General features: G+C 32.2%; 3 protein-coding genes across 11 annotated transcripts in view; 2 read left to right on the top strand and 1 right to left on the bottom strand.

Moving 5' to 3' along the window:
* LOC122637530 (transcriptional regulator ATRX-like) overlaps positions 1-11,825 on the top strand; it is a 36,584-nt gene extending 24,759 nt beyond the window's left edge. The window contains exons 2-4 of the mRNA XM_043829714.1: positions 4,016-4,257; positions 4,951-5,101; positions 6,152-11,825. Of these exons, the coding sequence (XP_043685649.1) occupies positions 4,016-4,257; positions 4,951-5,101; positions 6,152-9,417 (3,659 nt within the window). The 3' untranslated portion in view covers positions 9,418-11,825. The remainder of the gene's footprint in view (positions 1-4,015; positions 4,258-4,950; positions 5,102-6,151) is intronic.
* On the bottom strand, positions 11,643-12,815 carry LOC122637531 (cysteine-rich PDZ-binding protein). Its single transcript, XM_043829715.1, has 2 exons — positions 12,649-12,815; positions 11,643-12,564 (listed from the first exon to the last, which is right to left on the bottom strand). Exon 2 carries the CDS (start codon positions 12,520-12,522, stop codon positions 12,220-12,222), a length of 303 nt encoding a protein of 100 aa, XP_043685650.1. The 5' UTR covers positions 12,523-12,564; positions 12,649-12,815; the 3' UTR covers positions 11,643-12,219.
* Positions 12,816-14,093: 1,278 nt separating this feature from the next.
* LOC122638130 overlaps positions 14,094-17,500 on the top strand; it is a 55,254-nt gene continuing 51,847 nt past the window's right edge. For all 9 annotated transcript variants that reach the window (XM_043830842.1, XM_043830843.1, XM_043830840.1 and 6 more), the window contains exon 1: positions 14,094-14,370. The gene's annotated coding sequence lies outside the window, so the exon portion shown is untranslated. The remainder of the gene's footprint in view (positions 14,371-17,500) is intronic.

Raw genomic sequence — 17,500 nt, 5'->3', positions numbered from 1 at the left:
AACCCGCATTCCTCGACTTATTGCATGCGATGCATTTGCAACATTTCAAACCAGCTACACCGGTTATCGTCGTATTCATAGTTCTCTACGTTTGCATTAGTATCATCCTAACAAGGTACTACATATACTCACGTTTGTTATGATTCCGTCGTTCTTGCTAGAGTCAATCAAGAGTCGTGATTTTTTAAAAGATATTTTTCCCTCTCATTAACAAAACGAAATCGATTTTAAATTGCATCATTTTTATCACTCGCAATTAATTGCGTAACTTTTGAGCTAACATGTAAACAATAAAAAAAAAAAAAAAAAAAGAAAAAAGAAACGATTCGTAGATCCATCTATTTGTTCTTTATTCATTCCATTAAAAACTCAATCACTTTAAAAATGCATCACTGAAATTAATTGCATAATATAATAATATAATGTAAATCGGTTGAAAAAAATTGTTCATAGATTTTTTTTTCTTTTTCCATTTCTCTTCACTTATTTTCTCAATCGACGTCGTCGTAAAGGAATTTAAAATTATGCGTCGCGTTATCGTTAAAATTAATTGTTGAACTTTAGCGTAAATTTAATATTCAAAAAAGAAGAAATCATTATTTTCTTTGTTAATTTTTCTTTTCTGTTTTTCTTTCCTTTTAATTCGTTGACATGTTCGTTTCGAAAGAGAAAACACTAAATTGCTTCGGAGTTTAATTAACACATCACAGTTAATTAGCAAAAATCACATGTGGTACGAAAATATGAGAAACGCTATTAATTTCGTTCTCTTTCCGTTTAAATTGTATATGTGTGCGTGCGTGTGTGTGTATATATATATATATATATATATATATATATATATTTATTCATTGTATAATATTTGAAATCGTTGTTGAGTTTGAAAAAAAAAGATACAGCTGCATCGGGGACGGTGCACTCTTTAAAAAGAAATAAGACGCATGCACTTGGTAACTTGCTTGTTTACTCTCGGAGTATGTCATCGATGCACGCGTGACAGGCAGACCTCGTGAAAACGTCTGGTAATAATGATCGTAAGGATTGAGAATAAACAGAGTCCATTTTTTTTTATGACATCACATGCATCGCGTGCAGTGATAATATGTTAATGTTTATCATTTAATTTTTCTATCTGTAAAAAAACTTTATCAAATTAACGTACTTAATTCATCATTTTTATTTTCCATGGGTGTAGAAATTTTTATAAAAATTTTAATAGAAAGATTTTATATAAAAGAAACATATAGAGAATGATGTATTTTTTTTTTTTTTTTTTTTTATTTTTCTGTTTATTCAATATTAATTGTTGGTATAAAAAATATATATTATATTTGACAAATAATTTATATAATTTATTAATTGCTATTATATATATATATATATATATATATATATATAATTTTGTTTCTAAATAAAGATTGAACGAACAACTATGTAATATATGATTACATATAAAATTTGAACTTATAGTTCGCATAAAAGATATGATTGGAACGAAGAATAAAATAATTCTTGCTCTGTATAAATTATCAATTGTTATAAATTTTGTAATTGTATAAGAAAACTCGTTAAATATTTCTAATTATTATAAAAACGATTTATAAAAACAATTCATTAAAGAACGAAGTTCGCCTAATCATTTATAATTAATCATAATTAACTCGGAAATAATTTCCTTTTTTTTTTTTTTTTCTAATATCTTTGCGTCTCAGCTCGTTGCACTTTAATTCTTATTATTTTACCTTCAACATTCTTTAACTAACTCTAACAATAGATACTATAATATATATCGAGTTCTTGCAATATCGATGGCTGAACGACCCACCTGCATGTTGCTACCATCCTCATTCTAAACAACTTCTATTGTAATCGATCTCACACGCCTGTTCGTTCAATTGTAGTTTTTATATCGTAGTAGCCATAAAAAGACAGAAGAGACAGAGACAGAGAGATAGAGATAGATAGATAGATAGATAGATAGAGAGAGAGAGAGAGAGAGAGAAAGGAAAAAAAAAATAAAAAACAACATGGACATTCCTCGAAGAAAATTCCTGTGGGCGTTCATCTTTCCAACTTTTTTTTTTCTCCCCACTCTTCCTCCTCTTCCTCCTCTTCCTCCTGCTCCTTCACCACTACTTCCTAATCCTCCTCTCTATTTTCTTCTGTCTATCTCTCTCACTCACTCTTCTTTCCCCTCTTTTTTTATTCAACGGAGAGTCATCGATCGTGCATACCAAGCATGATTAGCCGACTGAATGCAAGTTACGTAAGATGAACTATGGTATGTGCGGGTACATATATAATATTTAAACTGATGCGTTCAGCAGGTAAATATGCAACTATTATTTCTATCTACGTTTCGTGAATTTATTATATATATATATAATAATTAAATAAATAAATATAATATATAATAAACGTAGAGTATCTTTCAAAAGAATATTTAAATAATCGCAGGAAATTGTTGTGCATCATATATAAGGGTGCGTCACAATTTCGTAGGCAATTTTAAAAATCAATTTACTCTTTCTCGTGACATTTTAGAGCTTGTCGTTGTACGATTTGACGAATAAAAGACAAATACTTTAAAAAATATCGAGAAAAATTTGTTTCTGTAAAATTAATTAAAAAAAAAAAAAAAAAAAAAAAGAAAAAAAATAATCGCACCTAGTAAGATTTCTCTAATCAAACTAAGAACTTTTGGGCCAATCCTCTACTTAATAAAATACAAATGTATTCGCATCTTTTCTTCGAACATTCTATATATAATTCATTAAATTTATACATATACACACACACACACACACACATATGTATACATGTGTATAAGATCAAGTGATAAATATTCGTTAGAAGCAACGAACATCATCAAGGATATACATATATGTAGAGATATACGTTCTACGTGTCACACATAAACATATTTTGCATGTTGGTATTGGTGTTTGCTAAAGAATGCGTTTCCTTCCTGTCGATATGTATACCAAACATGGAATTACGTTATATATTAGTCGTGCTACCTGAGCCATAAGTACTTCTACTTACGATTAATATGAATCACGTTTCGTCGTTGTTGTCATTGTCATTGTCGTCGTCTTCGTCTTCGTCTTCGTCTTCATCGGACTCGGTGACGATTCCGTTCGAGTTCATCAAACGTGAAGATAGAAATGCCGGTGAAAAGTGGACGAAAGATCGGCGTTAATTTCCGGCGAATTTTCTTCTGGAAATCCGTCCGTCGTTTCATTGAACCGAGAAGGAAAGGTTTTTTTTTCTTTCTTTTTTTTTTAGACACGTCAAATAATTTTTTTAGGAGGATATTTCAATAATTTATCAATCGTTCTAATCGAGTTTAATTCTTAATAAAATTTATACAAGTACTTAAAGAATGAACAAAATGATAACGTTCAATGTAATTTAACATACAATGTAATTATCTTTTCTATTATTTCTATTATATATTTATATTCTATTATATATATATATATATATTCTGTTATATGTTTATTATATATTTATTGTACATGCATATGCAATCTAAAAATAAAATATCAAAGATTAGCTCTCAGAATTCTAATCAATCGAAAAGTGATTTACGTATATTTCTATCATTAGCCGAGGGTCTTTAAAAGGTACTCAAGTTGTCGTTAAAAATAAACGATAAAATAATGAACTCCACTACGATCTCTTTCCCTATTAAAAACAAAACAAAGACAAAAACTAATAATAACAATAATAAATAAAAAAAAAAAAAAAAAATGAAAGAAAAACCATTTCGAAATGTCGACAGATTTCAATTTCTCTTCGTCAAATGTCGTTTGAATTTTTACACGAGTAAGAGACGAATATCATGAAATAATTTCTCATATAACATGAATTATTGATTAGCAATCGATTTGTTTCTTTTTGAAAGCAATCTTTCAAAAATTGATTTCTTTCTATATATACTGATTTCTTATTTGATTTTTATATATACGATATATATTTTTATTACATATATAGATATATATGTACGCAGGTAAACATTTGGTGTTGGTGACGGATCCAGAGATCGTCGAGGATGCATATGCCTTTGACAATCCTTGTTTCAAAGATGCCACACCAGCAGTTGGAAGAATTTCAGCGGATAGATCGATATCAATGGTCCCTGATACTCCTGCTAAGGATTCAACACGTTGGTCGACACCATGGACGTCGTTGGGAATTGGCTCGACCAATCGTAACGATAAAAGGAGAACCTTAGATGACTCGTGCCTTGGTGTAAGCTCTACTTATATATATATATATATATGTTTTTTTTTTTTTTTAAATAAAAAAATAGTAAATCGATCGTTCAATACGATCGCCCTCGACGTTGCTTTGTTATAAGGTATTCGTTAACATCAGATTTCATCGAGTTAACGAATAAAAAAAAAAAAAGAAAGAAAGAAGAGAGAGAAGGAAAAAAAATTTATGTAAAATCGGTGTCGATTATTATCGAATAAGGTATCGAATGGAACACACGGATATTATGACGTGGAAACGAACCCCTATCGCTTTCTCACCCCATCGGTGTTCTCAATACATATATATACTAATATATCTTAACTGTGTTTATACGTAGAGACACGAGACCGTTGTTGTTATGTTGGATAACTTATATACTTACGTATGTGTGTATTTGTGTGTGTGTATATATTTATCTACATACGAGAGAATGCATACAAGGGTCACTTGTTGATACCAATTCGTCGCGGAGTCATTCAAAATACGTTTAGAATTTCGTGAAACGAGAATGTAATATATCTAAGGAGTCTTCTAATCATCTTTCTAATTTTATCGATTGCAAAAAAAAAAAAAAAAGAAATAAGAAAGAAAGAAAACTGGGTGAAATCGATATAAAGTAAGAAATGTTTATTTAATGTTTTTTTTTTTAGTTTTAATCATCTATTTTTATCGTTAACGTGTTAACAGCCAAAAGCTACCAGAGTCAGTGTAGTCAGTTTAAGGAGTCGTGATTTCACCGGACTTGGATTCAACGTTTGCGGAAATATGAGAGAAGGGATCTTCGTTAAAGATCTTCTTCATCGTGGACCAGCCTCAGAATCTGGCCGAATACATCCTGGTAATTATCGTTTTTCTATTCTTTTTCTTTTTTATTTAGGAGAACAGATAAGTCGATAGACAAACTTATATCAGTTTAAACGATCAAAGAATTGATTCATTCTAAATTGATTCAGTTCAAGTTAGTTGAATCGATTCATCGGTTCATTATTTCCAATTTTGTATTAATCATTGATCGTCAAATAGAACGGATCACTATAAATATCACTTTTATTTAATTGTCCAATATTTTTTATTAATCTGTGATAAACATTTTGTCCTGTGTTTATAATTTACGATTATGTAAATAATTAAGTGCATCTGATTTTATTATAAATACGATACGGTTTAATTTTTCTTTTTTTTTTTTTTTCGCTTGAACGAGAATATCAAAACAATGGTGAACATACTTCCTTTCGAAGGAATAGCACAATTAAATTCATAATATCACGTAGGGTTTTAGAATGACTTGATTTGGAGTGACTTGAGTCTCTTTTATTCTCTTCCGTGAGAATGATCTATATACCTAGATTCTTCTTCTTCTTTTACAAATAAAAGAGTGAAATTTCATTAATTCTACGTGTAAGTATATGTAAACATACAGTGGAAAATAGAAAATATGAAACTTCTGTTTATTTGATCGATATTTTCATTATTAATTAATGGTAAATGTTTGTATAAAATAAATGATGTAAGTATAAATCATTAAGTATCGGGATTGCGTCGCTTATATCGCGTATTGATATTTTATTATAAGTACGAATCGTTTGTTTATAATACTGATCAAGTATTTGATCGAAAAAAAAAAAAAACGAACAACAACGACAAGAAAAATAAAAAAAAGAAAAGTTAGCCTAAAAAGTCACGAGAAAAAGAATGATGGATATTATACAATCACTTGGAAAAACTTTCGAAGCATATAACAGATATGATCGATTTTCTAAATTACTTATTGCCCGTATTTATTTTTTCTGACGTACACATACGAGATTTTTTATAATACGTTTAAGTATAATTAAAAAATATATTAAGGAATGAACTATGTTATTTGTTTGTTTGTTAATTTTCTCAGGTGATCGGATAGCAAGCGTGAAAATTAGCTTCCGTAACATGGTCTACGAAGATGCACTGACGATTTTGAGTTATGCATCGCCATACGACGTTGAATTGGAAGTAGAGAGCGGTGGTACCGGTTCAAAGCCAGCGACCTTGTTGAAGAAGACCGTAGGTCCTAGTCCAACAAGAATATGTCATCCGCTTTACAGAAGTCAATCGATTCCAGAGTTATCGCAGGCTCACAAGAGTTCGGCCAAGAGATTGTTCATAGCCGATCCTAACGAGTCAGTGGGTTCGAATTACTCGACGATGAATTCGACGTTGAAATCATCGAAATCGACTCCGGGTAGTCATACTTTGGAGAGACGTCACGACGAAGCAAAAAACAATCATCATAAATTTGGTATAAAGGTATTGCCAGCGCTGGACGGTACCGTTCACCGTATCGAAAATCAGAACGAGCATAACACGAATTTGGAACGAAGGCATTCGAAAAAGATGGACGTTGAGAAACACATGTCCAGCGGCAGCGGCAGCGGTAGCACGAACGTTAACGTAACCGACGGAACGTCAGAAAATCTTAATAAAGTTCGTTCGGCGGAACCGCAACAGCGTACGGAAAATTTGTCGAACATTTTGAAATCGAACAAGCGAACCTTGGAAATGAATGGTATTGATGTATTAGACAATCCTGATAAATCTACGAGCGAATCGATAACAATACCTTCGGAGGTACCTGCCGAAGTTCACAACGCGGCAATGGCTGCCCGTAGAAACAGGAAAAACAGTTCGGAGTTATTGAATTCGCCAAAAGTCTTTTCGCAGGATTCGAACGACATCGAGGATCTTAAAAGTCCTCCAAAAAATAAGAGAAAAGCACCGGCACCTCCGAAAACTAATAATTCCAACAACGAGCCGCCGGACGTTGTCACGCCTGTAAAGAAGATCGTGTCGCCGTCTAGATCGCACGATCTTGAGAAGGAGGACGCAATCGACAGTATCGCGGATTATACCGAATCATTGAGCGATTATGTGAACAAGGTTAGGGATATTACGGATGACACGGAATTACGTAGGCCTAGGCTCGAGAGTCATATCGTTCATAGAAGAAATTCCGAGTCGGATACGGACAGCGAGGTTCAGAATAGTTTTACTACGATCGAGTTGAATCCTGCTGATATAACGATTCATCGTACACCCGTACCTGAGGTGAACGACGACGAGGAAGATGACGTTTACAGAAAAGCCGCGAGTCTGGGTGATTTGTCAAAGTACGAGAGCAAAACGTCGACCCCATTGGAAAGGGCTCAGAGTCTTGATATGACTGATACCGGTGCGAAAAAAAGGAAGGCCCCATTACCACCGGAGGATATAAACGAGTCCACCGAGGATCTGACCAAGTTGGATCAGATTGATACTTTTGATAAATGTAAATTGAAGAAGTCGAACGAATGGGGCACTCTGGAGGACGTTCTTTGGACTAAGGAAGAGGAAGATGATAGATCTAAAAAGCCAAGGACACGTAAAAAGAGTAACAGTACTTTGGAGAGATCAAAGTCAGCCGTAGAAATAAAACTGAAGGACGAAGTACTCTCCCCGGTAGCTAATGAAAGATTGGACGACATTGAGACTGATGTTAATGAAACGAGTATAGAGCTGTACAATTTGCCTCTGAGCAAACGTCTAACCCAAGAATTTATACACGCCGAGAGAATGTTCAATCCCGACGAGGATAATTCTTTGGCTAGAATCGTAAACGACGGTATGGTTGTTAAGAGTCCAACGTTGGAAGAGATGGAATTAGATTTCAGGCAAGCTAAACCATTGTCGAATGACGACGATGAAGACGATACGGCCGTCGTAGTCGAGGAAAATGATTATGATGAGAGTCCCGTCAACGAGGATTTCAATAGAGCCTTGCGTTATTTCGAGATGCACGCCAGTAAATCACCGACCGTTTCTAACGAATCTACGAAAATTAATTTGACGCGTTTGGACGAATGGAGGGAGGAAAGTTCACGTTTGTCAAACGATGCGACGTTTTATGCTGGTAAAAAAGCAGTCATTGAAGAACCAATAACGAAGATTCTCCTTGATAAAAAATGTCGTGGTTGCGAGGAAAAATATGGACAGCACGAGCACAACTGTAAAAGACATTCCATTGAACCTATTAAAGACAAGAGGTATCATAACGATTCCCAGGAACGTAACAGGCAATCGACGCTAGAAGACAAGAGCTTCGAATCCGTTCATTCTGCAAATGTAAAAGAATTGAGTGCGGTTGGACGATCTTCCACTCCAACGCATTCCAAAGTTCACTTTTCCAAATCCGAAGCAGAGGTCTCGAAGATGCAAGAACTTAAGTCCAACGAGTTCAATGCCGATAACAAGGAACATTCGGTTTCAACTTTCCACGTGCATAGATCGAAATTCGAAGAGAAGTCCGATCAACGCGAAAGATACACACCGGTGAAGTCCAAATCTCCTATGGAACCATTGCTCGACTCACAGTTTACGAAACGTAATGTTGGTGTTTCCAATAACAAAAAACTCGGGCGAGATGATGAGGGAGAGGAAGAAGAGGAGGAGGAAGAGGAGGAAGAAGATGAATATGAATTTGGATCTAACGTCACTGTCAACAGCAAGAATCTCTCATCTCCTAACAACGATAGACATAATATCAGTAACGTTAGTGTCTCCAGTGGAGAGAACAGTGAAGATAGTGGACTCGTTAGGGAATCTATTGATTATAATTTACAGGAATCAGAAAGTCGTCCACCTTTACCAAGTACACCGATGCCGAACAGTCCACAAAAGATGACGTATATTACAGAAATCAAGGTTTCAGCTAACAGAGACAATATTCATGATCTTGATAATGAAAGCGAAGATGTACATCCAGTTACGGGGAATAACGGTGAAGCTAGAAAGTTAACTCATCATGAGATCACTGTAACATCCAATGGGAAACCGACGTCTGGAAAAAAACCACCAGTTCCTCCTAGAAGATCGGACATAACGAAAATGGCTAAGGAGGATAAAACGGAGAAGCATGTAGTTTATGTATCGGAATATAAATCTACGACTGGCAAGGATTCACAAACAACTGATGTCAATCTTGCTGATGAGAAACAATCCGAAGCTGCTAATAAAAAGTTTGAACATTGGATCTTCTTAGGTGATAATAAGGATCAAAATCGATGGGGCAATGGTAGTAGTCAGCCACAATCTGTTACGAATATTATGTTATCTTCTGGAGATGATAAAATGATACATCAGTAGGAATGTATCTTTGAAAGAGATGGACGAGTTTGAAATTTCTTTTTTGCCTTTTTTAGATCATGCAACAATGATCAAAGATTGGATCAATGTAAAAATATTGTATATGTATGGAAAAAAGTAGTAACAAATTTGAAAATATTATATCAATTAGATTTTCTTCTAGTGATTAAAAAAATCATTATTGATATGTCGTCTTATGGTGCCTGTACTCAAATGTTTATTTGACAAAAAAAAAAAAAAAAGAAGAAAAAAGGAAAAAAAAAAAGGAAATATAAGTATACTCAGGAATGCGAATATCTGAAAGTAATACTTTATGAGAACTGAGAACTCTCTGAATGTCAGAATATTGATAAATAATATTTTAGCACAATGAAGTATATTTTTGTATTTAAATAATATTGAGTCACGATAATAAGAGTCTGCATTTATATGAGTTTCTGTACGAATGCGTGTAAACTGTTTCAATAATCTCACGTGAGAATGATCAGTGAAAAATATTTTAATACAGTATTCGGAAGTAGAAATTCTTTCAAATCATGTTTTAAAAAATGCGTGTAGAAATAGTACTGCTTGTTTATTGAAAAAAAAAAAAAGAAAGAAAAAAAAACAGAAAAAAAAATTAATAACAATAGGCGGTTTTACATTTTATTTCCGATAGTACTTAGTATTAAATAATTTAAGTCTTTCTCGTTTTAGTTTTTGTTTTAATATCAATGATAACTTTTATTTATTGACTGATCTGTAAAAGGAAGATATAAAGGAAGGATATGTTGAGAAAATATGTATAAAAAATATTCGGCACACAAAAAAAGACATGAAAACAAATGATAATGTCATGTGCCATAAGTAATCATTTATGTGGCAATGAATAAGTATATAGCACAGGAGATATTAGAATTTGAAAAGTTATTTAAAAAAGATTAAACTGAGAAAAAAATCAACAGACAATGTGCACAGAAAAATTGCACAAGTTGTTTATATAAGATCTTCTGTTAAGTATTATTATATTATGTACATATATATATTGATTACAATTTTAAATGAATCTATTTTTGTAAGAATTTAATAACAACATTTGTATAATCAAATCTTTCGTTTCCTATATATTGCGTATACAAGTTTTTATGGTGTGAACAAAGTCAAATTTTAAGAGAATGATCTGTAAGTGAGATATTAGTTTGTACAGCTATTCTTTTCAATATTGGTAATGGGGTTTATAGTTAATAAGTTCCATTATATTTTTACTTTGTCACTGATCAATTTTAATGTTTTATAGAGTTGCAAAATCATACGTTCTTTTATAATTAATCTTTTTCTTAATTACAAATATTTTCTATTTAGGGAATGAGAAAAGATGGAAAATTTATCAAAGCAAAATGTTTTCCAATTTAATATACCAATTATAAAAAAGATATATATTGTATTATATGATTAGCAACAAAATAAAATGATGTAAATAAGTGTAAACCAGAAATGAAAATATATTGCTGCTGTTGATATAGTTATATATAGAACGTAACGCGAAGATATCGTTATATTCAGCATCTTAAAATAAAAAGATAGATAATAATTACAAATGTAAAGAAAAACGAAAAGATGTACGCTGTAACAAATTCTATCTATGACTACTCATTACTTATTCAGAAAAAGTAAATACTCAAAATGTATAAGAAGATAAAAAAAAGAGTGTGTTTTATGTTTGATTATATTTTGTAAAGATTACTTTCAGAGTATCAATTGTCAATATTTTTTTTTTTTTTTAAATTAATTACATCGGTACATCAAAACGGATCACTTTTTTTATGTTATACAAACATGTTATTAATATTTGAAAAAAAGAGATAAATTCTATATAGTAACTTATTTTGCACAATGAATATATTAATTTTGTTTATAACATAACTCATTAAAATATGTATAAATTTTTAATTAACGAAGTGTACATTTTTCTTTAGATATAGAAGTTGGTGCAATAGAAATATATTTTTATACTTTACACAAGTTGTTTTTTGTAACAATATTGTTATTTTTCGAAAGCTAAACAAATTATATCTAATTCAACTTTTACTTTTACTATATTATAGTTATCTAAATTCAGTAATGTACTTTGTTCTCATTGTACAGAATAATTTTATATGAAGTGAAAAGAAATTTAAACAAAATATCTCTTATAGAATGTAATATGCAATTAAAGTGTTAAAGGATTAAATAAGTATTATCATTTATAACATAATTATAAGATTTTTAATATCACAGATATAAAACAAGTATATATATTATGATAAAATCCAAATACAATGCAAACTTATATTACTACCTCTTATTGTACTCGTCTGTGTGCATAGGTATTTAGATATAAATACATCAAAAGAGTATGATATGACAATATTATAAAAGATTAAGACAAAGATTTTCTTTTTTCTTTCTTCTTTTTTTTTTGTAACACAAAATCCATTTTTGATTTTTTTTAATTTTAAATTTTATCTTTGTTCATTTCTGTTTTGTATAATAACATTTACATTTGTGCATGCTAATCTATAGAAATATTAATATTTTTAATATTCAGTCATTGGTTATATCATCAAATTATTTAAATAAACTTCTAAAGAGATGAAACATTACCAAACTAAAACATTCCATGTATGTATAAATACATAATATTATTATTTGTAATTAGAAGACATGAAAGATAGGTTCGAAAATACTTTTCACATTTTGCTTCGTTTTTTATATGTATGATTTCATACATATAAAAACATGATCACCTATTTCGCAAGATATTTCTTATAAAGCTAGTTAACTTTAGGTAGCAGATTGCTTATAATTTTTTGTACTCATAAGCTTCTTGCCACACATCGCACATATAGATTTTTTATAAGCGCACGATTGACAATAATGCGAACCTACTTGATGAACCTTTTGTCTGCATATTCTACAAGTCTCAAATTTTGCAGTATATGGATTGAATCGAGCTTTGCTCGCCGAAAGAGCTTTGTTCTCTCCAACTTTTCGGCCACCACTTTCCACTGTATTTCTAGCGCCAGATTTCCATGGATCCGGTGTAATAACTTTTCCCAATTTCTTTTCGCACTTTTCACAAACCATTTTGTCGAATCCGTTATTTATATAACCAACGTATATAAAAACCTGATAACAAAAAACAAATCAATTTATTTCTTTCTGAAGAGGTTATGTTTTTCAATATTATTAAAAGAAAAAATGCACACTTACGTTTATTTATATCGATTGTATTTTTACGAAAATATCAATTCATTGAATTAATTATAAATACAAACGTGTTCGTCGCTTTCACAAAAAGAACAAAAAATATAAACAAATCTTTCGTTCGTAATTACGTACTACGTACATTAATGTCGCAACATAACAGCAACGAACGACGCTCCAAAAGAAGTGCCGATATGGTAGGGGGAAAAAAGAGAGTGGGAGTAAGAGGCTCCGCCAATCAGCTTTGCTCATTCTGTTACATACTGAGCGAAGTTAAGCACGATTTATTAGTACGAACTCGGTGACGTTAACTTCGGTTTAACTGATTTCGTTAATGTACGTATTTAAGGTATTATTAATTATAGAGATTTTAATAAGTAATAAATAATTATATATATATATATATATATATATATATATATAGAAAAATTGATTTTAATTCGGAATTAAAAATGAAATTTAACTTATTTACTTTTTCTTGTGTTTCGGTGATATAAACGATTTCTGAAAAGTTCCTAGAGTATCATAACGGCGAAGAAAAAATTTGTGGAGACTTTATAGATTATAAAAGATGATTATAAAAGAGATAGTGAACAATCTTAAATATAATATAAATTCTTAATCTTATATATTATTAATTGAATATTTAAAAATAATAAAAATAAGATCAAATAAAATATAAAAGTCGAAACGAAAAAAAATAATGATCGAAAACGTAGAAAATTCGACCAATGAATATCTACCATAAATAGAGGTTTCCACCATTGTTGAGATACGATGGAAGCATTTCATTTTCGGAATATCATATATGTATATCAATTCGATATCAGATTACGATATTAAAAAAAAATATATTAATTAATTCTAACCGAACATTAGGAAGGATAAAAATAAAAAAAAAAAGAAAAGAACAGAAGACGAAAGAAAATTCGACCAATGAAGAACGTTTATACGAAGAAATATCATCCATCGCTGCGACGTGATTGGTGTATTTTATTTTCAACATTTTACAACGCTCGATTATCTTCAGACTCTTGAAAAGAGATATTCCAAGAAACGTTAATATTCTCCGAACAAAGATTGAAAATTAATGAAAACTATAATTCAAATAGAAAAGTTAGAATGAAGTTAGGGATAAAAAGAAAATGTAAGAAAGAAGAGAATGTGATCGGAGGATAAGGAAGGAAAACGAGACGAGAGCGAATGGTAGGACGATTGGCAAGTTAAATGTGAAAACTGACGCAAGGAGGCGCTGGTGACGTATTCGGTGGCGCGAATGGGCGTACTTGGTGAGTTTGGCATAGCCATAAGAAGAGAAACAGCAAGGTGATGTGGTGGTGGTCGAAGTGGTGGTGGTGGTGGTAGTGGTCGTGATAGTGGTAGGGGCGATAGAGAAGAAGAAGAAGAAGAAGAGTTGATGGTGGGAGTAGGAGCGTAAAGAGAGAGAGAGAGAGAGAGAAAGAAAGAAAGAGAAAGGGATAGGTCTCTCGGGTGGAAATTTCGTCGACCGAGAAAGCCCGAGTGAAAAGGGGGTGGCGCGCGTTGGCAAGCAAGGGCGCCATCTATTCGTTCAGTACCCGGCCACCCTCGAAACACCCGTCGTGCATAAACCGCGCTCGTACTTTCCCGTATAATTGCGGCGTTTCAGTGGCAGCCGATCGAGCCAGTGCACCCGTGCCTTAATAAAGTGACCAGTGTATGCCTTTGGGGGGAAGGAGATAGATAAAGGTAAATTTTATGATAATTGTTTTTTAAAAGAAAAAGGAAAAGAAAGAGAGAGAGAGAGAGAGAGAGAGAGAGAGAGAGAGAGAGAAAGAAAAGAAAAAAAAAAGAAAAGGGATATTAACCATTTTTGATCGTTGTATGTCGTTTCTTTGGAATGAGAGAGAGAGAGAGAGAGAGAGAGAGAGAGAGAGAGAGAGAGAGAGAGAGAGAGAGAAAGGAAGAAAAAGAAAGAAAGAGAGAGAGCGAGAAAGAGAGTATGTATGTGTGCGAGGAAGATGATGTTCTGGTAATGGAGAGAAGGAAAAAAAGGAGGAGAAGGAGAGGCGTATATGTAATAGAAACGTCGTTGTTTTTGAGTTCTGTCTTTTACGGCGTGTAAAGTCTTATATACGAAAAAGTCGGTCTTATGTCGGATCGCCTGATTCGTGTACCCCCGATGTCCAGAGGGGTGAGAGAGAGAGAGAGAGAGAGAGAGAGAGAGAGATATTAGCGCGTTGGATCGATTCCCTTTGCTCGACGTCGTCGGCCCGACGACGGGGGAAACACGCGCTCTTTGGGGGTTCTCTACATAAAACGAAGCTACGAAGCACACAACGTCGTTACGAATATACAAGAAAAGATATATATATATATATATATATATATATATATATATACACACATATGTATTATGTAGATATAAATCGAGGTTTTACACCAGCAGTAACATTTTCTTTTATTGGACGTCGTTCGGTCGTTTCAAATTGACGGTCACATTTTGTGTTCTTTTCTTTCTTTTTTTTTTTTTTATTCTCCTCTTTTCCGATTCTTTCCTCTTTTGTCATTTACTTTTTCCTTTTTTTTTTTATTCTCTTTCTTTTTTTATTTTATATACTACCATCGTCGTCATCGTCGTCGTCGTCGTCGTCGTCGTCGTCGTCGTCGTCGTCGTCGAGAGCAATATTTTTATTCGAATAATTCGTACGCGATAAACGTGAATTTATTCATCCGAAGTTAACCCTTGATATTTTACTCCTTCTTTTTCTCTCGATTTTTCTTTTTTCTTGTACAAAACATATATTCTTCGATAGAAGTACACACACACACACACACATATATATATATATATAGAAAGAAAGAAAGAGAGAAAGAGAGAATGCATATATTGTAATATATTATCGAATTTATAAGTGTTTTCTCTTGTCAGTTAGGAATTTACGATGTATTACTGAATGGTAGAGATGTCAATGTGCGATTCCGAGAGTATGATGCGTACAACGAACAAAGGACGATGGAGGTGTCAAGAATGACAGCATCCTTCTCTCTCTCTCTTCTCTCTCTCTCTCTCTCTCTCTCTTTCTCTCTTTCTCTGTCGTTCCGATCGACGCGTCACTCGATTCACGAAGTTGTCGCATTCGACGTGAATATGAACGTATGTACATATGTATAGTCTCGAAACGGAAAATAGTCGTCTTCTTTTTCGACGTGTGTTGCTCTCTCTCTCTCTCTCTCTCTCTCTCTCTCTATATATATATATATATATATATATATATATATATATATATTAGTTTCTCCCTCTCTTTTTCTCATTCTCTTTTACGTATTATTTTTCACGTATGAAAGAAATACGCTTGCGTACATAATAAACATATATATATATATATATATATGTACGTATATATTTTATATAAATATTAAGGCTGTTATATATGAAACCTACGAGTTTTTTCTTATTATATTCGTATTAGAAAAATTGGACATTTCATACATACTATATGCAAGCGACCTAACATACATATATCCAATTTAGAGCAGGGGAGAGAAAAAAATGATGATGATGATGATGATAATAATAAAAGAAAGGTAAAAAGAAAATATGATCGACGATCATCTTATTTTCTCGAATAGATTTTCTTTCTTCTTCTTTCTTTCTTTTTTGTTTGTTTTTTTTTTTCTTTTAGTTATTTATTTATTTTCCTTTTTTCTTTATTCTCGAATAAATGTTGACAAATGTCGTGAACACGATCGTGTTTCGTCGTGGAACAACGATTTATTAATCGACTTTTCAAGAAGGAAAAAAAAAAAAAGATAGAAAGAGACGAACGAAGATGAAAAAAAGTAGAAGTAGAAAATCGATGAAATTAAGGGCGAGTTTAAAACGTGCGACGTTATACCAAACGCATGTAATATTCTCTAATGACGCAGAATATTTTTCGAACGCAATACGCACAACGATGTTGTACAAGATTTCCACGAAACGAAACACGATATTGTTGAAGGAAGTATCCATGTATCTTCTTCGAAGGCACATATATACGCGTATACGCATATACATGTTTGTATTTTAACACGATGTGTAATAAGAAGAACATTCTAGAACGTATTCTTTTGGTATTATTCGATGGTACATTTTTACGTTGTTTTTCTTCTCTCTCTCTCTCTCTCTCTCTCTCTCTCTCTCTCTCTCTCTCTCTCTCTCTCTCTCTTTTACTTTTTATTTATATTTTATTGTTTTTCTTTGGAAAAGATAATCATTAGATAAAAATAGAATATAAATCGGAAATAAAAATCAATAAAGATATGATATAATGTTTGGATGAGATGATTCAATAAAAAAAAAGGAAGAAAAAAGAAACACGGTTAGAATCAACGTAAACGTTTCGTCCCGATATCTATGAACGATCGATTATTGTCAGTGTATATCGTTGTTAGAACAGTTTAGATTATAGGTTAAAGCGAAGAGTTAGAGAATGTGCTTTACTTTAATTACCAAGTTTCTTATACCGACGATACCACCGTCGATATTGATAAAATCCTCGTTTTCTCTCTTTCTTTGTCTTTTTGTCACACGCGTATAGTCACAGAGCTATATATCTTTTTGTTCGAGTTACAAGAAATATCACGATGTCTGCCGTCAGTTTGAAAACATTGAAGTTAGAAAATAAGAAATTCTTATAAATCATAATATATAATATAAATCTTTGTCGGGTGTAAGGTACCATGTCATTTTAGATATATTTTCTGTACGGGTGAATACGATATACTTATGTACATATGTGTATGTATGTACACACACACACACACACACACACATATATATATAGGGTGAATTAAAAAGTTCCTACATTCGTATATTTACAATTCAAGAAAAAAA

The sequence above is a fragment of the Vespula pensylvanica genome, chromosome 2 (genome assembly GCF_014466175.1).
Source record: "Vespula pensylvanica isolate Volc-1 chromosome 2, ASM1446617v1, whole genome shotgun sequence".
In the NCBI taxonomy this organism is placed as follows: Eukaryota; Metazoa; Arthropoda; class Insecta; order Hymenoptera; family Vespidae; genus Vespula; species Vespula pensylvanica.
The sequence above is the reverse complement of the archived record's forward strand: the minus strand, read 5'-3'. Positions and strand labels throughout refer to the sequence as shown.